At 41.6% G+C, this 26,106-nt stretch overlaps 1 protein-coding gene across 1 annotated transcript; it reads left to right on the top strand.

Moving 5' to 3' along the window:
- The first annotated feature begins 1,310 nt into the window (after nt 1–1,310).
- On the top strand, nt 1,311–24,311 carry katna1 (katanin p60 (ATPase containing) subunit A 1). Its single transcript, XM_068577354.1, has 11 exons — nt 1,311–1,425; nt 7,597–7,762; nt 8,249–8,388; nt 8,912–9,107; nt 13,256–13,371; nt 14,814–14,919; nt 15,873–16,031; nt 16,601–16,727; nt 16,968–17,102; nt 22,612–22,738; nt 23,585–24,311. Exons 2-11 carry the CDS (start codon nt 7,601–7,603, stop codon nt 23,781–23,783), a joined length of 1,467 nt encoding a protein of 488 aa, XP_068433455.1. The 5' UTR covers nt 1,311–1,425; nt 7,597–7,600; the 3' UTR covers nt 23,784–24,311.
- Nucleotides 24,312–26,106: the final 1,795 nt, after the last annotated feature.

The following is a 26,106-nucleotide window of genomic DNA, read 5'->3' as shown; positions in this document are numbered from 1 at the left end:
CAAAGGAATAGGGATCAACAGGAGAACATCTAATAAGTTAGGGGTCTACACAGTGGAGATAGTGGCAGTGTTGGTCGCACTACGATGCAACAAGGGTGGGAGGTTGGAACGGGAGAGAGAAAACAGTGCTGACGAGGCTACAAATTGGACATACTGCACTTAATAAGACACTGAAAATGATAGGGAAACACCAGACAGGAATGGGTGAGGGATGTGGAGAAGAGGAGTCAGTGGAGCATGTGGTGGTGAACTGTAAGGCAGATGAGACTCAGAGAGAGTTGATGAAAGAAATCTGAAGGAATTGGAGGTGCATGAGTGTACATTGAAGGGAATACTGAGCATGGGTGGAAGACTGAGGCGTCTGTAGGATTTTGACACATCTGGGGCTTAGCTTTGAAAAGTATAGCCTATGTGCGCGCGCCGAAATTTTTAGGCGTAGAAACACTCTTCACATACCCTACAGTTACCTGCTCTTCTAGACTGAATTGAATTGAGGCATTTCATGAAAAAGAAAATAAACAAGATGGTTGGACGTTATACCCTTACATTAACTTTAGCTTCTTTCCCCTCGAGAAGAAGCCCAAGCTTAATTATTTTTAGGTCCACAATTCACACACAGATGCATTTAGAGACAGATGCTACCACCCAAAGACAGCAGCTAGCTGTTGTGAAGTGCGCTTGGTGCCTGACGCTGTTTTGGGTGAATGACGTCTCGTGCGACCTGGAGGTGTTAGTGCCAAAGCCAAAGTATTTTTTTTTTTAAATTTTGTAATATTTAAAAAATATATATATTTATAATTGTTCCTCAAACCTGTCCAAAAACACTGTGGAAGCATCCACATGAGATAACCATAATTTGAGGATGTGATCTTTAAAAAAAATTTAAAAAAAAAAAAATTCTTTTCTTTTTTTTTGGGAAAATTAATATTCGGGGCTAATTAAAAAAGCCTAGGGACGCCTACTTAACCTGTGTTCTTCCACTGGAAGAACACAGGTTAAGTACTGCTAGCATTCTTAAAGAACACAGGGGTTTTCACAGGATATAATTGAACTTTAGGGATGAGGGTTGAATATTTATTTATTTTTCTTTTTTAAGTTACATGATATGATGATTTATTTATTTTTGTTTGTTTCGTTTTTGTTTTTGGGGTGGTTTTGTTTCTGGGGTAAAGAGAACCTATGGTCTGACCCATACTCCGGAGCAGAAGGTGGCGGTAATGCACCAAATATATGGTTGCCAACCGCCGTTAAGCTTAAAGAAGAGGAAGAAGAAAAAAAAGAAGAAGAAGAAAAAAGAAGAAGAAAAAAGAAGAAAAAAGAAGAAGAAGAAGAAGAAGAAGAAACAACGTCTAGCTACAGGTTGTTTTTTCATCTTCAACTCTCTTTGACCTGCCACTGCGAGGACTGTGTGTGTACATCTGACAAGTTGAGTATAAACCCACTGAAACCAGTTTGTGTACGATTCCTTGGTCATAACAATTCGTAAAAACAAACTTTAACGGTGCTCTTTTATGTTTTGTCTGTTCGAGTGAAGGATGTTGCTCGCGACGTTAACATATAACGTGACACTAATGTAGCATTTAAGTCACTTTGTGCGACAGCTGTTCCGTGTTTCTCCAACATAAACAGAGAAGCTAATAGTCTCTTATTCGAGCTGCGAGCATCTTGTGTGTCAGACTTTTGTTTCGCAGTTTGCCACACAAACAAACGGTTGTGTCTTGGTTGGGTTCAACGTGAGGTGATAATCCAGGGATCAAACATTTAAACTGATGGACAATAGTCAGCCTGTGCGTTTATATTTCACTGGAGGCGGTGGGAAATGCCCTCAAACTGTACGTAAATTAGCTCGTAAATAAATATAAACTATCCAAGTAACACCGCGAGTTTTGACGCGCTTTCCTTTGGCTGGATGATCTGACAGCAGCACTATATATATATATATATATATATATATATATATATATATATATATATATATATATATATATATATATATATATTCACAAATACACTACATGTATTATAATTATTTTTCCCTATTAGCTTATTTGCTCAATGCACAGCTGCCTTCATCTGTTCCTCCCTTCAGGCCTCTTGTATGGTGTCTCGGGACCTGTTTAACAGCATTTTTTATCCAATCACATTTCGCCTCTCTTTATCCATGTAATATTAGCTTGGTTAAAATACATGGGGTACATCAAGTCTCTAAATGGCATCCCTGTTTCCCTTTTGCGTCCTTTTCTTGCGTCTTGAGGGCGATATTCACTCTTGCAACTACAACTGTGACTGGCCACGCAGTTGCATCGATAGACTTGTTTTGGTTTATGCTTCCCATGCTTTTTCCATACGCCAGAACAGTAGGTGGCGCAACGACCATTTAGAGTCGACTATCCCACGCCAACTTTGGACGTGGAAGTCGTTGGTTTGTTTATATACCCAACCACGATAAACAATTATAAAGGGCAGGGACTTTCTTCTTTCTTTATATAAATGCTCATATTTGTGGACCTCTTTTGCCAAATGTTCTTCAACGGAATCCATTGTTTGTGTTTCTTCTATGGCTTTTAAAAATGGCGGTATTATGCTATGAAACCGGAAATGCGACACTCAGAAAGGATGTGGTGAGCAGACCAATCGCAGTCTTGTGGGCAGCGTAGCTTTGTCAGATAGTCAAAAATTTTGGGCGACGCACGCAAGAGGGTTTAAGGGCCTATGCAAGGGGCTCTTGCATGCTTGCGTCTCTGCGTAAAACCCGAGTTTAAAGGACCCTTTAGTCCCGCCCACCAGGGATGCAAAGAGAGACGCAAAGAAACCAAGTGAGGAGAGAAGACGCAAGAAATTATGTTTTAAGAGACATGAGATGTCCTTTTCTCTGAAGCGTTACGTGAAGAGACATCTGTTTCTGATGACTGCAGCCAATCACAGCTGAATCAGTGGTGTGTTGCTTTAACAGCTGACAGAGTTTGTGTCTGTAAACATCATCAGTATAAAGGCTGATTTATACTCTGGTTTTACGCAGAGACACAAGCACGCAAGACACGCATGGCCGCCCTTGCGTGGTCAAATTGGCCATTTTGCATGCTTGCATGCGTCACCCCAAATTTCTGACTATCCATCAAAGCAACGCAAGCCCACAAGGCTGTGAATGGTCCGATAACCACATCCTTTCTGAATCTCGTATTTCCGGTTTCATAGCATAATACCGCTGTTTTCAAAGCCATAGCAGAAACTCGAACAATGGATCCCGTTGAAGAACGTTTGGCTGAAGAGGTCCGCAAATATGAGCATTTATAAAACCCGTCTGACGGAGTATAAGGACACGAGGGAGATATTGGTGAACGTAGGTGTGCAGGTCGACTCTAAATGGTCGTTGCGCCACCTACTGTTCTGGCGTATGAAAAACGCACGGGAACTATAAACCAAAACGAGTCCGTCAGTCCGACTGCGTGGCCAGCCGCAGTTGTAGTTGCAAGAGTATAATTCGCCCTTAATGGAGTTGTTTTCTGGTTCGGACAGTTTTTATCAAACGTTCCAATAAAAATGTACTTTAATATTAATACAAATGATTGTATTTCAGTTTATTTAATGGTTTTAAAGTACAACTTGTATAAATAAAGACAGTTATTATCTGTGTCAGGGTGGAGATGTTTTCTCTGTAGTCTGTTACCTGTTCAACAAACTGCATTCAGTATTTGTATACTGTGTTGTGTTCAGTGTCTTGCTTAATGCACAGCTGTGGCAGTACTGGTTTCTACAGTCAACATGCTAAATAAAATAATCTCAAAATTCATCTGGCAAAATAAGAGACCCAGAATAAGGCTTAAATAATGTTTCTGCCCAAAGATCAAGGATCGATTACCAGCTGATTCTTGACAAACCGACCACAGATTTGCTGCTTAAACAACTAACTTCTCGCCTGAAAACATCCTAAAATGACATTGTGTGACACAACAACAGTAGTATTCAGAGAGTTTTCTCATCAAGTACAGAGAAGATCGCATATAACAAGTAAATACATGAAATAGCGCCACCTACTGGTAGAAAGGTAGACCTTTACTCTGGTCTCATACAAGCTCTGCTCTGTGTTCACTCAAGAAACAGCACAATACGATAAAAAAAAATAATATGATCAACTTTACACACACAAATTATTTGATTTAAACTATATTACGAACTGTGTTGCATTAAAAAAATGCAGCGATTAATTGAACAGTTGATTCTTGCTGTGTACATATATACTACTGTTGCTAACCTAATCAGGTTTATTTATTTATATGTAATGATTATTGTTAACATTATCTAACGTTACTCTGCGATGTGTTTGCATCATATAAGACCGCAAATGAGAATTAGAAGACCGTAAATAATAATACATATTACTGGCTTTTATTTTGACATGAAAATAATCGTCTCTCTTTTCTCGTTTTTGGTTTCAGACGCCAAAAACGGGAAAACGGAAGTGGTTTTCCGTTTTCCCGTTTTTGGGTTTGAAACGGAAAACGAGGAAACTGTGTTTTTTCCGTATTTCCGAATGAACGATAAAACCAACGAACAAAACGTACACGGACCGAAGAGCCTTCTCGAGGCCCTAGACGTGTCTTTGTTTACAGGGTCCGTGTGACCATTAACATACGCTGTGATTGGCAGTGGAGACCGGCCCATAAGAGGGCAAAGAGGCTTTGCCTCACCCAACTTGAGCCACCGAAAAAAAAAAAAATATTATTGTGTTATCTATACTTCTATTTTGTTTCAGTCCCTACCTGTGGCATTACCGGTTTCTACAGTCAACATGCTAAATAAAATAATCTCAAAATTCATCTGGCAAAATAAGAGACCCAGAATAAGGCTGAAATAATGTTTCTGCCCAAAGATAAAGGAGGTCTGGGCCTACCAAATCTTAAATTATATTATTGGGCAGCACAACTAACAGCTATAGTGGCATGGATTAAAAACGACCGGGAGACAGGATAGACCTAGAAAGAACAAAGCACAGCTAAGGGTATATCTATATCAACATTGCCTTTTATTGACACAACCCCTTAAAAAAAGGAATTAACAGCCAATTATAGAAGCAATTAGACTGGAAATTAAAAATGAGATATTTCTACACACCTCTTGTAATCACTTCATTTGGGAATGATCCACTGGCTTCACTATGTTGGAGAAATTGTGGAAAAATAGGAGATCATACGCATATCTTTTGGGACCGTCCACAAGTTAGACGGTTCTGAAAAAACATTAAAACAGAAATCAATAAAATTATAGAAGTGGAGGTACCCTTGCAGCCACTAATATTTCTGCTGGGGTCCATACCGAAAGATTGAGGGGACCCTGATCCAAGGTATATTTTGCGTATTTTTTAAAAAAATTTCCAGGAAAATGATGACGGTGAACTGCAAGACTGTAAACCCAACAATAACTCAATGGAGACAGAAATTAAAACAGGTCCACACAATGGAAAAAATTACTACAAAATTTCAAATGACAACAGATACCTTCACAAGAAGATGGACTTTGGTTACACTATTCCCTTGATACAACACAGTAACAAAACCAAGCTCTACCACTAGAATATCACCGCTGAGCCAATATGTAAACCCTGCCCGCATATGAATGTCAGCTCCATTCCATTTCCATTTTTACTGCATATATTATTTAACTGTACTTCGTCGTGCGATCCCTCCTCGTTGAGCCCCCGCTAGTGGAATGTGTATTGGTTATCTGCTTTATCATGTTTATTTATTTTGATGTCAGGGAGGACTCTGATGTGACTAAAACACAAAATAAAAAGTGAAAAAAATAAAAATATTAAGTGTAAAAAATATAATTATATTAATACATTATACAAATTGTCAATATTTGTGTTGTTGAGCTTTGGGATATACCCAGTAATATTTGTAAAATAGGATGTCTGCGCGAAATATCTGCTTTTCCTGCTTCTCTCTGCTTGTGCACCTCTCGGCTGCTCACATGCACCTCTCTGCTGCTAGTGCATGTTGAGGGGCTTGATAGACTCTTCCCATTGAAGACGGGTCTAATACGCAGTTCAGCCAATCACTGATTAAAAAAATAAATGAGTGACGTACAATTTAGCCAATCAGCGCCCTAAAAAAGACTTCCGGAGAGGCTATTCTCATCTTGCCCCAGAGCGCGTTCCTGTGTCTCTGTTCTCGTCAGGGCTCGTGTCTTGTTCACGTCTCGTGTGTTCTCGCCCGTTTCTCTTATCTCGCAGCGACATTTTAAGAATATGACAATGGAGCGCTGCTCTTGCAAGAAGACTCAACCCAAACAAGATATAATTGAACTATGTGACCGCAGAGCAGCGCCAAAGAGACACCATTTTCCATGAAAATGGAAGTTGTTGTAACTCGCCTGTACATTATGCAATCTGCTCCATATTTCTCATGTATGATCATTTCTAATCCTAGTCATAGCGCCACCTAGAAGTAACAGGAAGTTACATGTTTTCTAGTTGTGTACCTTCCTCCTCACAGATTATTCAGATCCCTCTCAAAAGGTGTCAGATAAGACACAAAACATTGACAATGCATCACCTTGAAGATTGCATCACCTTGAAGAAAGATCTGTTGAATGGCATCAAGTCGGAGCATCGCGGAAGTTCGATCCTTCGCCATGAACAAATAAACTGACGTAATTCGACACCACATGATCATATTATTTCTACATTTAAAATGCTTGATGAGACTCAAGACCTGAAAACATGTGCAGTCTAATTTTTAATTTAGGTAACAGGAAGTAAAGTGTTCTATACTTTGGCTAGCTTCTCTTAGTAGGTCAATCAGATCGACGTCAAATTACTTCTACACAAACATCGAACTTTCATAATGCCATCGCCCAAAGCTTCTATGGCAGTATGAATCGAGTCAGTGGCCGGCTCTGACTCAATGAGTAAAATTGATTGTGGAAACACATAGTTTTGGATTCACAGTGATAAAAACACTGTCTAATGGGATATCTATGTGGACTTTATGAGACAACATCATCCTGATGGAGTTTGGTAGTCTTGTTAGAATTTATTAGTATAAACCCTGAATTTCTGAGCTATTTGTATGTATGCTTCCTGACCATTAAAATGATAATATAAAATTAAAGCTGCGAGCAGCTGTGAGCGGGCCCTCGCTAGCTACAACACGTCGGGGATGCCTGCAGGCCGCCATATCAACAAGTTTGTGATAGGTTTTGATGACATTGAACCAGTAATGATCCACAGACAATTTTGTGAGACTTGAACACAGCATGTAGGAAGATTTTTGGGAAAAAATAGTTTTTCAGGGAATTCATAATGGCGGAAAATCTAAGTAGGCGGAGCTTAAGGGTTTTGATCTGTGTTTTGTAGAGCAGAGCCACCCAAACGTGTGCTAAATTTCTGGTCAATCAGTCATAGGGTGCGAAATAATAATAAAAATTTGAGTTTCAATAGGTCCTCCGCTTTGACGTCGTGAGTGCTGGTGGTTTCAATAGGTCCTCCGCTCTGACATTGTCAGCGGCTCGGGCCCTAACTAGCTACTTTTGCTAATGTTGTCAAAGTAGCTGCAATAACCTTTGTGCATGGACTTGCTTTCTGTACTCCTGCAGCACAATGAGTCTACGAGAGATCAACGAGAACGTGAAGCTGGCACGTGAATATGCTTTGCTGGGAAACTACAGCTCGGCCAGCGTTCTTTACCACGGGTTGCTGGAACAAATCAAGAAGTATGTGTACACCGTGCGGGACAGCAGTTATCAGCAGAGATGGCAGCAGGTAAATACGGTGTAAAACCCCCCCACATCAGACAACTGGAGAGCATGTGTTCATACAAAATGGCAACATCCACGGATTATGATTTAAAATTTTGTAATTCAGTTAGTTTTTAAAAATATGTAAATACCATTTGTCAGTGTCAATGTATATCATACACCCTTTATAAGCAACATATCTTAGCATGTACATACTCTATGTAGTCATTTACTCTATATTCAGTATCATATTACTTTCTTTATTTTTTATTTGCATTTAATACATTTAATTTATATTACTTGATCTGTAAATAAGAGTTGCTGTAATACTGTAATTTACCCACAGAGGGACTAATAAAGCACTATCTTATCTTAATACAACTTACAGAGCATCTGACTTTCCGATATGTTTGATTTTATATGCATGCATTGGCTAAACAAACAAATTCTGACTTAACATAATATCCCTAAAGTCCGGTCTTTTCCGATGTACAATGTTGTTTGCTTTCAGTTATGGCAGGAAATCAGCGAAGAGAATCGACAAGTTCAGGACATAATGTTGACTCTGGAGAACTTTCAACAGCACACGACGCCCGCTAAACCCAGTAACCATGGTGATTGCGAAACGAGGCTTGTGCACGTGGAGCAACGGTATTGATTATTTTTTTCTTTTCTTTTTTTAAGCGTTTTGCCGAAGTCAATTTTTTGTATTATCTGTAATACCAATTTGGTCACTCTGTAGACCTAGTTCACCGTTCACCTTTGAAGAACACAAGGTTGTGATTGGGGGTTGTGTAAGCTTTTTGTCTGTTTACAATAACTCTGATGTGGTCATATGATTGAGATTAGTGAATGTGAGTCCATGATGTGAGCCTGTTTTGTTCCTGCTTTGCCCCCTAGAAAGGTGGCCTGTAAACCTCATAATGCCTCTTTTGTTTGTTCTGTTTTTTTTCCCTTTTTTTCTGCTTCAAACAATTTTTTTATTACTTTTAAACTAGATTACATTTTAAACTGACAATGTTTGTTATTGCCTTGGACTAAGCTAATTGCATCACTTACAAATGCCCCGAGCATGAAAAACCCAAAAACATAGTATGAGTCATATAATTGTTTGGAATTAGTGCGAAATTGACTTAAAGAGCTGGTCGTTGGTGTTGGCTTCTCTTTTCCGCAGACATTCGCCTTGTCCCGTCAGGCGGCCAGCCAACCCCTATAAGGACAGCAAACCTCCAAACAACAGGCTGAGCGTGGCTGTGAGGGCCCAGCAGAGGCACTCTCCTCGTGGGGCCAATGGGGACAAAGGCAAATCATCCAAAGGCAAAGACAAGAAGGAGGCGAAGGAAGCCGCTGGCAAAGCAAAGGACGACAAGGTGAGCAACCTGTCGGTGGTTTATTGACACCACCTCATTATATTGCATAACCTTTTTTTAGTCTGAAAGAAACCAACTCCAATGGGAACAGAAAAGAGCAATAATGTTTGGTTTTTTTGGGCTGGGCAAGTTAACATATTAACTTCTCTATCCTTTAACGGCGTAAGTTATTTAATCATGTGTCAACTGCTTTTTTTTTTGCATTGGGAGGTGCTTAACAGTACTGCACACAGATGCTGCACTTTCAATCTCTCCAAGACAGCGTAGTTCAGACCAAACCGTCTTAGGGCTCTCCCAGTCCGGCCCATTTGAGGTCAATCAAAAATGAAAAATAAATAAGATGCACGGCATACGATACTGCTTTTATTTTGAATTTGATTTGACGTGAAAGCACGTATTGTTACTTGTTTCTGTTCTCATCAAGCAGCGGTGCAGCCACGAACTGCTCGGCCTCACAAAGGCTCCACGTCCAGATTCACAATAATCGTGCATGCACAAAGCCGCCGCTGAAATCTGTTAGCTGTCCTTCACATATCCACCTCATTCAACCAGACTCCATTGCACTTGTTCAAGCCAACACAAACTAGACTTTTCTTACTGAGTAACAAGAACTGAAGTACACTGGAAAACATCAAAAATTGCTTTTGCATAACGTTAATCAATTGCTAGTCTTTAACATATATCTTTAAGGTAAATAACAAACTGAACATGGGCAAAAGGAGTGGCTTGTCTCTGACAGGGACCACTTACTACTGAACAGTACCTGTTCATGAAAAAATAAAACAGATTTATATACTATATATCAGTGGCGGGCCAGGTAGGTCTTCTCCGCTGGCCTCAACAGAATCACAAAGTTATAGTTATTTTATAATTTAATTTGCTAATTTTTTTAAATAATGAAAAGATATATATATTTTATAATGTAATTGTTTTATCCCACAAGGGAAGAGGATTCACACATGTCTGAGAACAATTACAGATTGGAATTTGAAACCTCACTTCCTACCCACACCACCAAATATTGATCAAGGAGAGTTGTGAAGGCTACGACCACATTGGTTTTATTTGGTGCATGGGTACGAAGTTCCTCTGGTGTTAAGCCAAATAATTCGCAAGTTGGGTGCGGGTCAAATTGAGTATCAAACATCTAACTATAAGCTTTAAAAATACTTGTCCAGAAGGAAGAGAGTTTTGGGCATAGCCAAAAAACGGGCAACAGGTCTGCTGGCCGGGCCCTACACCGAGAACACAACAGATCAGAGCCAGGGTACATTTTTGCCAGTCTAGCGTTTGAGTAATGAGCCCTGTGCACCACTTTTAGCTGTATGAAGTTGTGTTTAGCGGATGTAGATGATGTGTGTATATATAAAGTCTAAAATAGAGTCCCATTGGTCATTTTTTAGCAAAGACAGCCCAACAATGTCCAGCGCTTTCAGCATCTCAGGGCGGATCTAATCCATCCCCGGCTCCTTGCCACCAAGGAGCTCTTTAACTACCTTAGTGACCTCTACCAGGGATATGGGTGCAACCACCCCAAAGTCTTCAGGCGCTGCCCCCTCCCCAGGGGACATATTAGGTGACCATAGGTGAGGGTTGGAACGTAGACCGACCAGTAAATGGAGAGCTTCCCCTTCCGACTCAGCTCCCTCTTCAACATGACGGACCGGTACAGCGCCTGTTTTACTGCTGCAGCCGCACCGATCCGCCTGTCGATCTCCCGCTCCACCTTACCCTCACTCGCAAACAAGACCCCGAGAAACTTGAACTCCCTCGCTTGGGACAAGCAATTTGTCCCCACCTGGAGGGTGCAATCCACCGGTTTCCGGCAGAGAACCATGGCCTCAGATTTGGAGGCGCTAACTCTCATCCCTGCCGCTTCACACTTGGCTGCAAAACGCCCCAGCGAATGCTGGAGGTCACGGTCTGATGAGGCAAACAGGACCACATCATCTGCAAAGAGCAGAGAGGCGATCCCGAGGCCCCCGAACCGGATTTCATCCGTCCTCTGGCTGCGCCTAGAAATCCTGTCCATGAAAGTCACGAACAGGACCGGTGATAAAGGGCAGCCCTGGCGGAGGCCAACACCCACCGGGAACGTGTCTGACTTACTACCGAGGATATGAACGCAACTCCAACTGCAGGTGTACAGAGACCGGATAGTCTGTGCCAACGGGTCCGGCACCCCATACTCCCGCAGCACCCCTCACAAAACCCCCCGAGGGACCCGGTCGAAAGCCTTCTCCAAGTTCACAAAGCACATGTAGACTGGTTGGGCAAACTCCCGTGATCCCTCCAGTAATCTTCCACCTGGTCCACTGCCTGGTCCAACCTGGTCCACTGCTCCGTGACCGGGACGGAATCCACACTGCTCCTCTTGAACCCTGGGTCAACAAGCGGTCAGAGCCTCCTTTCCAGCACCCTGGCATAAGCTTTTCCCGCGAGGCTGAGCAGTGTGATACCATGATAGTTTGAGCACACTCTCCGGTCCCCCTTCTTGAAGATGGGAACCATCATCCCGGACTGCCAGTCCATGGGCACTGTTCCCGACCCCCATTCGACACTGAAAAGGCCTCACCTATGGTCACAAACTCTGGGTCGTGACCGAAAAAACGAGGTTGCGGATACAAGCGGCCGGATTGAGCTTCCTCCGTAGGGTGGCAAGGCTCAGCCTTAGAGATAGGGAAAGGAGCTTGGACATCAGTAGGGAGCTTGGAGTTGAGCCGCTACTCCTCCGTATCGAAAGGAGTCAGCTGAGGTGGTTTGGGCATCTAATCCGGATGCCTCCTGGACGCCCCCCATCAGAGGTTTTCCAGGCACGTTCAACTGGGAAGAGGCCCCGGGGAAAACCCAGGGCACGCTGGAGGGATTATATCTCCCGGCTGGCCTGGGAACGCCTTGGGGTCCCCCAGAATGAGCTGGAAAATAAGATAAGATAAAATAAGATAATCCTTTATTAGCCCCTCTGTGGGGAAATTACAGGATTACAGTAGCACTGCTCACAAGTAATAAGATAAAAGAAACAAGTAATATAAATAAACAATAGAATGGTAATGACAGATTTTTTTAGCAGTAACAAAGAAGAATATTAAATTTACAGATGGAATAAAAAAATATACAGATGAATCAGATATTTAAAATATACAGATGGAATACAAAATATACAGATGAAATAAAACAAATGTATTTACAGATGGATTAGAAATTGTGCAAAGTACTGAAAAAAAAATACGAGAGTGAAAAGTGCATGGATCAAAGTGATCATGTGCTCACAAAATGTTCGGTGTGCTCAGAGTGATTTTATGGTCTACTCGGGGCTCAGCTGGTTGTGCAGCCTGACAGCAGCGGGGAGAAAAGAGTTGCGGTATCTCTCCCTTAGACACCAGGGATGAAAATGTTGTGGGTGAGAGGGAAGCCTGGGTTGGTCTGCTGGGTGTGCTGCCACCACGACCCGACCCCGGATAAGCGGCGGAAAATAGATGGATGGTCATTTGGAGGCGGACCCTAGGAGGCGGACCCTAAGGCTGGGGGACGTGATTAAGGGGAGGTACTTTCCAGTGCAGGTGCTGCAACCACTTGGCACCTGGCATATTACGCACCTGCAGGCGATCACAGATTAACCATACCCTATATCTGGAGAGCTGAAGAAGCAGCAGGGGAGGAAAGACAGAGAGAAGACAGGAAGATATGAGGAGCCCCTGAGCGGCTAGAGAGAAACCGCAGCGAAGAGGAGGTAAACCTGTAAACTGTATACTCACCTCTCTCATCTGATCTGCCCACGCAACACACCGCAACTGGCTTGGGAGACCAAAGACCCCAACCGGGAGGAAACTTTTGTTACATTTTGACCCCACCCCCATTTTCCAATGCCTACTTATTAAAGGACACTTTTTGTTAACCTATTACTGTCTCCGAGTTTCCTGTTTTATTTGTGAATTTGTATTTGTATTTGCCCCAATGTATGTATGTCAACTTGCTGTTGCTCCAGAGTGCCTGTTATATTGTTCTGATAACATTACTTTCAAATGCGTGAAAAGCGTGCATTACACTAGTTTTTACTTCATTATTAAATTTGGCGCATAATCTGATTAATCGCAGAAAAATATTTTTTTCAACTTTGCCCAGCCCTTTTTTTTTTGTCTGCATTTCAGAACAAGTCGGATTTCCAGGAGAAAGAAATGAAGAAGTTTGACGGGACGGGATATGATAAAGAACTTGTGGAAGCTTTGGAGAGAGATATTATTTCTCAGAATCCAAATGTGAAGTGGTATGTGTTCATAAGAGGTGTGGGTGTAATGTGCTTGATAGCAGTTGACTCCTGCTTCCAGTCTTTGTATTAAGCCAGATTTAATATGTCCCAGATGTTTCTCTGTATTGGATGCTGAGAGATGATGAAATCAACTCAGTCTTCTTATGTGTGATAGCAAACAAGCCAATTTTAAAAGATTTTTTTTTTCCTTTTTTTTAAAATCTTTTTTTCTTGAGGAAAATTAGATTCATAACTTTTAAGAATTCTGAATTCTTTAACCACTTAAATATATGAATATACCTTAAACTGAAACGACACCGAGATATGATCTTGGGAAAAGACACAAAGTAAAACATTTCCTGCAACTAGTTTAGCAAAAATCAATGGCTGAGCATTAAACTTAAAAGCTTTGGAAATTGCAATTGCAATTTAAAGCAGTGAAATTTTCAACTTCTGAAAGCAACAAGTTTATTTCGACATCTGTCATTGGCTGGTGCTATTATATAACTAACAGAATTGTATAGTTGAAACGTGTAAAAACTCATCTATAGCATTATTTCAAACATATCCCCTTAAAAGCTTTACACTTCAAAACCATGTTGTTGAAACCACGTCAGCCTCCATTTTGTTTGCTCTGCCATTAGATCATGCGTGGAGAGTTGGTCCTGCTGGCACGATAATCTTAACAATATCCCGTAGTGTGTACATGTTTGAGATTAGACAGAGGAACATCTGGGAGGTTTCTCCTGTATGTGTGTGTGATGATTTCAAATCGCAGTTTGATATTTTTCTTCAATTGTCCGTACAAAACAGGAAGGACTGCTGTTTGGATTTCACTGAAAAAAACACACTACCTGGCCAAAAAAAAGTCTCCACCAAATAAAAGGTCACACACCAATATTTCGTTGGACCGCCTTTTAGCTTTGATTACAGCACGCATTTGCTGTGGCATTGTTTCGATAAGCTTCTGCAATGTCACAAGATTTATTTCCATCCAGTGTTGCATTCATTTTTCACCAAGATCTTGTATTGATGATGGTAGAGTCTGACCGCTGCGCAAAGCTTTGTCCAGCACATGCCAAAGATTCTCCATGTGTGAAAATGATGTCTCATGGTCCCTGAACCATTTTTCACAATTTGATCCCAATGAATCCTGGCATTGTCATCTTGGAATATGCCATTGTCATCAGGGAAGAAAAAATCCATTGATGGAATAACCTGGTCGTTGCTGACCTGACAAACCTGACAAACTGCAGCAACCCCAGATCATAGCACTGCCCCCACAGGCTTGTACAGCAGGCAGTAGTAGCTAAATCCAGGTTGTGACTTTTTTTTGGCCAGGCAGTGTATGTTTAACTCAGCCTGAACAAGAATTGTTGTGTTTATCAAGCAGCTTGGTTGGGATGATCACCGGCCTTCTCAAGATTTACCTGTCTTAATGTCTGTCCACTGTTTCTTAGGGACAACATTGCAGACCTGGAAGATGCCAAAAAACTCCTGAAAGAAGCAGTTGTGTTGCCAATGTGGATGCCAGCATTTTTCAAAGGCATACGAAGACCGTGGAAGGTGCTAATTTAGTATGGGTGTGTGGGGACAGGCGGGCGCTGGTGGAGAAAGTGGCTTCAATGGTCGTACCAAGTGCCCCTGTGCATTGTTTAACTGCACAATCTCCTTTCTTTCTTTTTTCGCCTCTACCGGTGGAGTGGCTCCGCGGGTCGGATACTCATTGAAGGCCTCTGTCTAAAACCACGGCCCGCCACTGTCGCGTTTTTTGTTGGATAGATTTGGACAACATGCATTGTTGTTGACACGACGGGTGCTCTCCCCTTGCTGTGCTGGCCGTCGTCAGGCGCACATTCTCCACTGTGGTGTGCCGCGACCTGCTCAAGATTGGCTTAGAAAGGCTTGGGTCGTAGACGGCATGCCGGCTCTGGCCACGTGCTTTAAAGCCCCCGTACCCAGACCTCACCGCTTCCTCACCGCGTGCGTGCGTGCCATTTTGCATGTTTTAGGCTGACCGCCCACCACTGGGGGCGGAAGGCCGACTGCTACGGCTGTCGGCCTTATATAATTAGGAGAGGTATTGGGGCCAGGTGTTGCTCATTGTGAGGAAAGCAAACAGTTTTTGACTGTTTTATGGGACAGTGCTGCAACAAAGAAATAACATTGTTCATGGTTTATTTTATAATTTGAGAGAGAACTAAGTTCTGCCGATAAGGTTATTTTGTTTTATTTGGTAAGAATAAACATGATGGACTTAACCACTGGACATTGTCTTCAATTAAATGCATCAGAACAAACACTCAAGTGAGCAGCCAAGTAGTGCCCCATGGTTGAATAGTCAACGGGGGCACTAAAGTACACACACATCTATCTATCTATCTATCTATCTATCTATCTGTAAGTATATGTGTATTTATATCTATCTATGTATATATCTATCTATGTATAGATATATAAATATATCTATATACATATGCACGTGTGTGACTCACTCACTAAATCGTTTTTTACTTTAGGGAGTGCTTATGGTGGGACCTCCTGGCACGGGTAAAACCCTTTTGGCCAAAGCAGTTGCCACCGAATGCAGAACCACATTCTTCAATGTCTCCTCATCCACGCTGACCTCCAAGTACAGAGGGGAGTCTGAGAAGCTAGTTCGTCTCCTCTTTGAAATGGTGAGTCTTTAAATATGGCCTCATGTCATGTTTTTTCTAGGATTCGCAAATTATTTGGGCATATTTGGAATTTGGGTTGTCATTCAGGTTTCTGTGACAGTTCGCCAAAGTCGAATAAAGCACATAGTACATCACATTCCCAAGTAAAATGGGCATATCTTTACTGCAAGAACTGCGGTTTGACAGAAATCACTACAGTTCAAAAGTTCACTAGACAATTGTGTTCGTTTGGATCAAAGTTAAGAGCGCTCATGTTTGAGTCCCAATTAGGGAGTTTTTAAGAAATATATAAAACTATAAGATAGAAAGAAAACGGGTGGCTCGTGAAGATAGAAAGATATTTTTCTCCAGAGTTTGTTGACCATAACTTAATAAATTATGTGAAGTTTTCTGCAAATATTTCTGCCTCTAGTGCTCAAAAGTCGCCTAATATACCCTTTTAACTTGGAATCTGGATTATGATTAGGACACAGAAAATTCTGCAGACCTAATCTGAACATTCTCTCACATTCAATTCAACTTTATTTGACATTTGTATATTGATGTTGTGGTGTTGTGTTTTCGGTCAGGCTCGTTTTTACGCTCCCACTACAATCTTTATTGATGAAATTGACTCCATGTGCAGCCGTAGAGGGACTTCAGAGGAACACGAGGCCAGCCGGAGAGTCAAGGCAGAGCTACTAGTGCAGATGGATGGTATGACGACTATGAGACATAACACAACCACAATTGTTGCTTACTCCTCATCTTATATTCGCTCTTGGAAAGGCTGTAAGTCTAAAACGGTTGAAAGAAGCTAGCATTAATTTTCTGCAGTATTTCCTGTTTCTCAGCATTTGAGATGTGCTGTGTGTAAACTGTTTTAACTCAATGAAAAAACATAATTGAAGCATGAATTTTTCTGAGGCTTTTTCCATCATTGTGACTTTTGTGTAGGTGTTGGGGGAGCGTCAGAAAACAATGATCCATCAAAGATGGTGATGGTGCTGGCGGCCACTAACTTCCCCTGGGACATCGATGAGGCTTTGAGAAGACGGCTGGAGAAGAGGATCTACATCCCTCTGCCTTCAAGTACACTTATTTTTTTAACTCCTTGACAGTGCTGAGTCTCATAAGTCCCATCATTTTAGAAAAAAAGCCAGTTTTCTGGTGTTTTTGAACAGTTTGCAACATTTAAAATTAGATTTTGACAAAGGGTCCCGTTTACAGAACAGGGCCTCACAATCGGATTCTAATGCAGGACCACATGCCCTGATCATCATTGGTGATGGTTCAGTGGTGCATATTTTTCCGGGTTGCAACCAATGCGGAAGTCTTAAACTTGCACTCTCGCTAATGTCCATCAGGGAGCAACTCCTCCAGTTGCAAAAATAAGTCAGATTGTATAGAAGACTCTACTCTCTTGATTTATTCCCTCAAACATTCTAAACAGTTTATGGTCTAAATCAGGCTTGGCCAACCCGAGGCTCTTTGCCTGGTTTCATGCGGCTCTCAGGTTCATATCGAAGTTTGTGTTTTTTCTTTTAAAATCTTTTTAATTTTGCAAATACTTTACACCAGCGGTAGCCACGTGGTCGCCCGCGAGGCATGTTCTAAAAATAGTAAAAAATATTGAGCTTAATCAAAACAACAACAAAAACGCCCCGATGCGACACGGGCGGACAGAAAGACAAAGAGTGACTAAAAATATGTTTCGTGCTTTTCACAATGGATTTGCTGCTTTTTAAGCAGCAAATTTTAAGCTATCAGCGATCACTTTTAAAGCCTAACAGTTCATGTATGTGCGGGTGAAGACAAACAGGCGGCAGCCTGGAGCTCCATAAACAATGACTTTGCATATCCAGAGTCTGGAAATATTCTTCCAAAAGCCCAAAAAGTGCACTGCAGTGACATTAAAATAAATGAACACCATGTTTCCTTTTAGTCAGTATTTAACAAACTGGGGCGGTATTTATTACAGGTGGGGCGCAAGAGGAAATGCTGATTTTGAATGTTCACCGTACGCCGTTAACAGGTTGCGCATGCGCGACTCGCTGATTCTTGGCATTTTGCCAAAAGCCAATCTTTATGAGATCTCCGTAAGGTCTTTTCTGCTGTTGCGTCTCACATCAGAAAACAGACCTCAGCTCAACAGCTGAGCTGTGGCCGTATCAAATCTACAACCCCGTTTTTAAAAAGATTTGTAAAGGAAAGCGGCTCACTGAGCCACTAATACTGATACAACCTTATGCTTACAGCTTCATCATTCTGTTTTGTTTTTGCACAAAATAGCTTATTTTTTTCCAAAATAAGCTATTTAGTAGTAACTAAATATTAGTTATTTTTTGCATGGATATAACTTTATCTAAATTTTTCTAACAAAGTGATAAAACACATTGGAGATGATCGATCTTTGTGAGGAGGACCAACTGAAACCTGCTCTAAGGGAAGGGACCATTGAGTTCTGGAAAAGTGTGCCACTGGGGCTATGCTCAAGATACTGTCGATGTTTGGGTCAACATATGTCTGCGAGTCTGTGTTTTCTACCCTGAAACACGCAAAATCAAAGCATCGATCTGTTCTGACTGACACCCATGTGAAAGAATTGCTTCGAGTGGCAACAACAAAATACAAGCCAGATTTGAAGAGGATTGTTTAAGGCAAGGAATACCAGAAGTCCCATTAATCAACATGCATAGTAAAATTATATTTTTGTTTGTTGTCTTGGTTGAACTGAGTTTGTGTGTGTGTGAGACAGTCCACACAATGTTCATTGTTGAAAATGACTGTGGTCTTGGTACTTTAGGAGTCAATTTCTGTCATTACCATGTTGGTGTGTGACTGTTACGGCCTGCCTATGTGTCTAGGAGTACACAGGCCTAACACATAGGTAAAAGGGAAGGTAGCTTTGGAATGGGTGGAACAAAGGAAAACAAGGCAGGTGAAGTCAGGTAAGCGGCAATAACTAACATTTATTGGCAGCTGGTCAGGTAAACAAACTAAAATGGAAGCAAAAAGGCCTCAGGGTCTCAAGGCCGAAACGACAAACAAAAACCCCACACTAACTAGAACACAAGATTATTCTTCCCTAGTTCATCAAAAGGAAAAACAATACTGACCTCCCTGTCTATCAACAAAACAGGAGAAAACAGAGGAACCGTGCAATGAACTCGTGCACATTGGTTTGTGGTGGTGCGTCTGCAGACAAGAATTGTTCTTTCAGCATTCTGAATGGTCCTCGCACACTGTGGCCAAACACTAGCTCTGCTAGGCTGAAACCAAGAGACTCCTGCTTGGCTTCTCTGGCAGCAAAGAGCACAAATGGCAGACCCTCGTCCCAATCCTTCTGTGTCTTGAGGCAGTATTTACGCAACATTGCCTTCAGAGTCTGGTGTCATCGCTCCAGCGCCTCTTGTGACTGGGGATGGTATGGAATTGAGACATGCTTAATACCCAGGGAAGGTAAGGTCTGTTTGAAAACGTTAGACTGGAAATTAGTGCCGCGATCAGTTTAAACCAGATTCGGGAGGCCAAAAGTGGTGAAGAATTTCAACAAGGCTTTGGTCACTATTGGGGCAGTGATCTAACTGAGGGGAATAGCCTCTGGAAAACGTGTCGCAGAACACATCAAGGTTAGCAGAAACTGATTACCGGACTGATTTTGGCAATGGCCCTACACAATCAACAATCAGCCGCTCAAAAGGTTCACCAACCACAGGTATACAAGTCACTGTTTCAAAACTCTTAGCAAGGCAAGCATCCGCTTTCTGCTCTTCAATCCGTGACTCACATGCCGCAGGTAATGGTGTCAGGATAGCTGTAGGCGAGGTTAGGTCTTGTTCAGGAGGTGCCAAATCAAGAACGAGGGGCAAGTTGTCTTCGGCCAAGACAAGTGCGAGCATAGGGTCAGCCAGGTTGGCTTCCTCTTCCCGTTTCCGCGCCTGGGACCTGGTGAGTACACTGGCACAGAACACATGGGGATGACTTTTCACCACTTCATCTTCATCTGGTTCAGTAACAGCGATAGTCACCGCTTCAGCACTAGGCAGTACCTTTTCCCCTGCTATATCATTGCCCATAACAAACTCAATCCTAAGTATAGGGAATGAATAGCGCACTGCAACATCAAAGAATCCCGAGATTACATCTGATCGGACATGCACACGATGTAGAGGTACGGGTACGTAACCCATCTCAATACCCCGTACTAGGGCGCTAGCTTCGCAGGAGGTCTCAGTACTGAACGGCAGAAGGTCAGCGACGATGAAGGACTGGGAACCGCCAATGTCTCTCGTATCCTCATCGGCCGCTGGTCTTCGACAACTCCTGTCAATGAAACTACACCAGGAAAGATAAAAGGCTTAAAACATTCATTCAGTTCTTCAGGCTTATCAGGTGTTTCTGGGTAGTCAGGATGAGTAACAGTTTTGATTAACCCAATACCCTTCGCTTGCATTACCGGTCGAGGCTGCTGTTTGCGCTTGAGTCAGACACTCACCAATTACGTGACCGGTTCTGTGGCAATAGAAACACTGCTTGTCTGACTTTGGGCTGGCAAAAGCCCCTTTTGAACACTGAGGAGTAAGGTGTACTGTCATGAGTAACCATCTCCCGCTTTCCCACAAAGATGCTCTTGTGTGTCAAGGCAAACTCTTCTGCCAGGACAGCAGCTCCCTGCAAGGTTGTAGCCTTCTATTCATTCAAGTAAACCATTGTCCGCTCTGGAACACAGTTCTTGAATTCCTTCAGCAACATCAGTTCCCGGAGTGAGCTAAAGTCAGTAGCTTTGCTGGCTAGACACCATCTATCAAAAAGTAGTTTTTAGGAAGGAGAAGAGAGGACGAAGCACTGGCTTTGGGCATCCCTTTATCCAGCCCACTGATTACCTGATTTGGCTCAAGTGGGGCATAGGTGAACCCAATCTGCTGTCATCAGACAGCAAGAGGGGAACGTTAACTCAGGGGGGCGTAACAGTGACATTTACAATAAATCTGGCTGAGGAGATGAGTGTGTGTGTGGATATGACTCTTTGCGGTAACACAGTAAAAAACGTGGCTCTTAGTCTCTGACTGGTTGGCCACCCCTGGTCTAAATCTCTAATTTCATATCTTATTCAATACTGCATGATGTTCATTTCGTAAATGATGGTCCATTTAAAGTCAAATATAACAGAAAGTAGAGCAGTGGTTCTCAAACTTTTTCTGTCACGCCCCACTTTGGAGGAAGCAAAATATTGGGGACCCACCGCCCCAACAACTTTGGAACAAAATGGTCCAACTTTTTAAGACTCCTCCATCCGTGCTTTTTTAAATAATAGATGAAAGAAAATTGAAATATGTTATCCCTTTCAAGTAAACCAGATTGCTTCATCTGACAAAAACTAATAACATGTGCAATCACTTTGTTAAAACAATGCAAAAATGAGTTATTTTTTGCACATATAAAACTTTATTTGGCAAAAAAGGTGACCAAGGAAGCCAGTTGGAGCCCTGTTTTCTCCCCATAGTTTCGTGTTAAAGTGTCCTTGAGCAAGACACTGAAGCCCTAGTGCTTTACAGCAGCACAATGCTTCTAAGGATGGGTAAAATGCAGAGAATAATTCCCCCAGTGTGGGATTAATAAAGGATTCTTAAAAAGCAAAATAAATCTGCATCTCCCCCTCGCCCCATCTGTAATACCTCCGCGCCCCACTAGAGGGTCACACTTCATAGTTTGAGAACCACTGAAGTAGAATATGCTTTAGAGCAGTGGTTTTCAACTGGTGGGTCGCCTCGATTTTTATCCAGAACTCCGGCAGACTTGAAACGTACATTTAAGTTTCATTTTTGGGGCAACGTTATCACGTAGCCTCTTCACATCAAGAGTTCAAGAGTAAGAGGCTCAGATGCACAGAAGATGTATCCGGTCATTTAAAAAAAAAAAAAAACACCTTTTTTTTTTTTCTTTTTTTGTCATTCTTTCTGTGCTGCCCGATATCAAGGGGACATTGCGTCACTCGCTCACAGACAAGACGTTTTTGAGAATGATTCAACAGCATGGCACCAACATGTAAATCTTTTCAAAGGTGTATACTGATATTGTTTTTTATTCCCATGTGACTATTATGCACCTGGGCCGTAAAGTTAGTTCAGGTTCTATTACTTATCTTATTGTTTTGTTATGCACACACAATCACACACCCAGCATGTAACACTACTGTCTCCATACTATCTCAGGTTCAAACTGCACCATCTTTTCATTAAATTCACTGGAGATGTTGAGAATGTCCCTTCATTTGGGTCGCGGCTTGCCATTAAGGGTGATTGTGGATCCCGGACCCAGACCAGTTGAGCACCACTGCTTGAGAGCGTTTTATCTTGTGATTGACAGCATGTCGCTACCAGAGTCTCATACGACAATACTGTGTCACTCTTGCGCAGTGTCCCCAAACTAATTCACAGTTAGTATTCTTATCACAAACCAAATGGCTGAAAGTATTTTATGGGACCAATTGTTTTGTAAGCAATTGTTTTGTGTTGCCCAGTCGGTAGTCTGAGTGGGCCTTTTTATACATGTTACCTGGTTGATGATGGTTGACTCACTGTTGCATTACCATTTGCAGCCGAAGGGCGAGTGGAGCTGCTCAGGATCAACCTGACAGAGCTAGAGCTCTCCAGCGATGTGGACTTGGACAAGATTGCAGAGCAGTTGGCGGGTTACTCAGGAGCAGACATAACCAACGTGTGCAGGTTTGCCACCTCAGCTGTTTTCCATCATTCACAGTTCTAATGTTGATATTTATGGGAGTTTCTGTTTTCAAATGGAGATGAAACAACGAATGTATTGAAAGAATATATTCATTGCAGCAATATAAGTCATTGCTACGATAGATAAAACGCAATAAGGGTTGGGTGTCCGCCAGTGACAGTGAACCAATTACAGAAATAACTTTTTTTTTAACACTTGAAATTATACAGCCGTACTGGATCATATCATATAAAAATAGTTACATGCCATACCCCTGCAGTTCCTTTCTATATCATATTCACAGTCAAATAAAGGCAAAATGTCATAATAGAACTAAAATATAGTAGCTTTTTTTTGGAAAAATGAAGGGTAATTTGAAGCAAGTGGCAATTTGTGTTATTTACGGATCCTAATTTACTAGCAGAGAAGACACAGATGACTAATGATTGATACGTGAGGCACTCAGCACGATGAAGGCCCCTCTCAAGATGCTGCGGAGAGGAAGAAAAAGAGAGAAACTGGGTAGGATGGGCAGAAAAGAAGAGGAAGGGGTTTTGCAGATATTTATAGTAAGCAAAAAAGTTGAAGTGGTCCTGCTCCCATAGTTTTGCTAGACAACTTCAACGAAAATTATGTGCCATTTTCTTATGCATTTGAAATGCTCAGTAAAAATAAATTGCTAACAAATCTTAAATGACCTCTTACAGAAAAAAATAAGATTGCCTTTAAGAGCACAATGCAAATGCTAATACAAAGACTGAATAGATTATTGTAGGAACATTCGTCATTTGTGAAAAAAAGAAAGAAAAGACGCAGCCTCTGCTGAAACCTTTGTTGCTTTGCTTCAGGGATGCCTCTCTGATGGCCATGCGGCGGAGAATCGAGGGCCTCACGCCAGAGGAGATTCGTAATATTTCCCGGGACGAGATGCACATGCCCACCACCATGGAGGACTTTGAGTCCGCTATGAGGAAAGTGTCCAAATCCGTGTCCGCCACTGACCTGGAGAAGTATGAAAAGTGGATCGACGAGTTTGGGTCCTGCTGAAAAACACCAGGATCCAAAATGTTTAACTGCTGTTGTCGGATAATGAGTTAGAGTGAGGCAGGTTGTGGCGGTGGATTTTTCTGTATCAGTCAGGTGATATTAAAAAATAGGTTTATATTTGAGGTAAATACATACTCTTAAAAAGTGGCGCCTCTTCGTATTGTACAGTATGTTAATGTTATGCAATAATCTTAAAATGGGGACTAAAGACTCGACGTCTGAAAATGGTTATTATTTATCACAAATTGTGACGTTTCTTTTAATGATCCTGAAATCCTGAACATGTTCAATATGCAAGACAAATTACACTGTAGCTTTGAGGAAAAATGGACAATTGTGAGGATATACATTTTCCTGCAACACACTGACCGTTAATTTCAATTACAGATATGTTTCACTGGTACTTTGCTTCCCCAAGTGTCATAATATTTGCTTTGTAACAATGTATCTAATCGTATCAAATGTTACTCCTGTTTTGTTACACTTGATTTTATGTGTGTGAACTGTGTGGGTTATTTCACATTTCAGGAGAAGACACTAAGAAAGATATTTCTATGATTAAAGTAAATGATTATATTAACATTTTCTTGGGATGCCTCTCTGTTACAGTTGCGGGGGTGCCGGGGGGGAGGGGAGGGGACGACGACGACAACGGGGACTACACTCGGAGGACATGCTGAAACCTTCACTTTCAATTATAACTAGCTGAGCTACTGTTGAACTGTAGATAACATGAATGAGAGGGAGATATGCAAACAATCTTCCTGATATAGTCTGATTATTTCTTAATAATAATAATTAAAACACTTAATTTGTGATAATGTAATGTACCCATGAAAAGGCAACCCGGAACCTAAGGTGACTAGTCCAGTGGCTCCTATGTCCCACGTGATGAAAACCCTTGAGAGACTGATACTAGTCTCGTACCTCAGGACCCTGTAGTTTGACTACTACAAGAAGTAGCATTCTGAATGTTCCAGTCTAAGGCACAGTGAGGATCCTGCACTTTGATTTCTCCAGTGCTGTTGACGCCATACAGCCTCTGCCGTTGGAAAATAAAAATCAGGGCCATGCAGGTGAATTCGTAGTTCTGGATTACGGATCACTGGACTGTCATATTAGTGGACAACAGGAGGAGGAATCAAAGGAGAGAGACAAATTAGTCTGTCTTAGTTTGCACAGTAGGTTTGCCTTGTAATTTGTTACAATTTGTTTATAATTGCATTTGAGTCAGCATGGGTCTAGTTTAGTTTGACAATTCAATTGAAGTCAAAACCTCACATACGATGGGCATTAGTTTTAAGATGCTGCCAATAGGCAACATACAGTATCTATAAATAGGACTTCTTTTGGCAATTATATATATATATTTTTTAAAAAAGACGAGTGAGTGAATGCATTGAAAGATGTAAGTTAAATTAAAGGGGTGCACACATTCAAAGCACTGTTTGTGTGCACAATGCTTTTGCAATGAAATCAATTAAGTCTGTCACTTCTTTTCACCTGCTCTGGTATCTTCAAAGTATTTCAAAATGTGAGAGAACATTGCTTCTTCCTGTCCAATGTTTAGAGTTAAAACCATTGTGCTCTGAGATGTAAAAAACAAAACAATAGATCACATTGGAAGCCCCAGGGTGGGACTTTACAGCCCCGACACTGAAAAAAGATTTTTACCATTGGGTTTCTTTTTTTTAGGCAATTGGACGTTTATGCATAGTTTTCAGGGTTTTTAAAAGCATTGTCTGCATGACAAATCTAATGCATACAAGTTTCTCAGTGCATCTGTAATGTAAAATTCGCTTGGAAACTAAGAGCATCCAACTAAACTGGAATAGGAAATTCGGCAGCTTACTTATATCCAAAGTCCTCATCTAATGTACTCCCAATTCAGGGACATAGCAATGCAGCAAGTGTCCACTGTGCAACCACAATAATCACACAAGACGAAGGCTTGGTGATCATAAGGAAAGCATTTAATCAGCAGGATTATAGACCCAAATACACAGTCCAGCTGTAATTCATACAATGTATGCACACAAATGTCTCAAAAATAACACATTGGGGTTTACTCTCATTTAAACAAAGAGCAAATCAAACTATGTTTATTTTATTCTTCAACATCTGGATTCATGCCCGACATGGTTTGCCTTAAAGGCTAACTTAGTGTCATCTATAACACTTAGTTGTGATGAGTTACTCAATTTAGAATTTGAGGCTGAACCCAAGACGGATTGAGTGGTTTTAAGTCGTCATGCAGCTTCAGTTTTGCTGTTGAACTTGCTGCTAGAACAGCAAACTGCATTCATTAGCTAGACTACACATG

The sequence above is a fragment of the Clinocottus analis genome, unplaced genomic scaffold, assembly GCF_023055335.1.
Source record: "Clinocottus analis isolate CAN_PGR_092001 unplaced genomic scaffold, fCliAna1.0.p SCAF_15, whole genome shotgun sequence".
Classification (NCBI taxonomy): domain Eukaryota; kingdom Metazoa; phylum Chordata; class Actinopteri; order Perciformes; family Cottidae; genus Clinocottus; species Clinocottus analis.
This window is presented reverse-complemented; position numbering and strand designations above follow the sequence as displayed.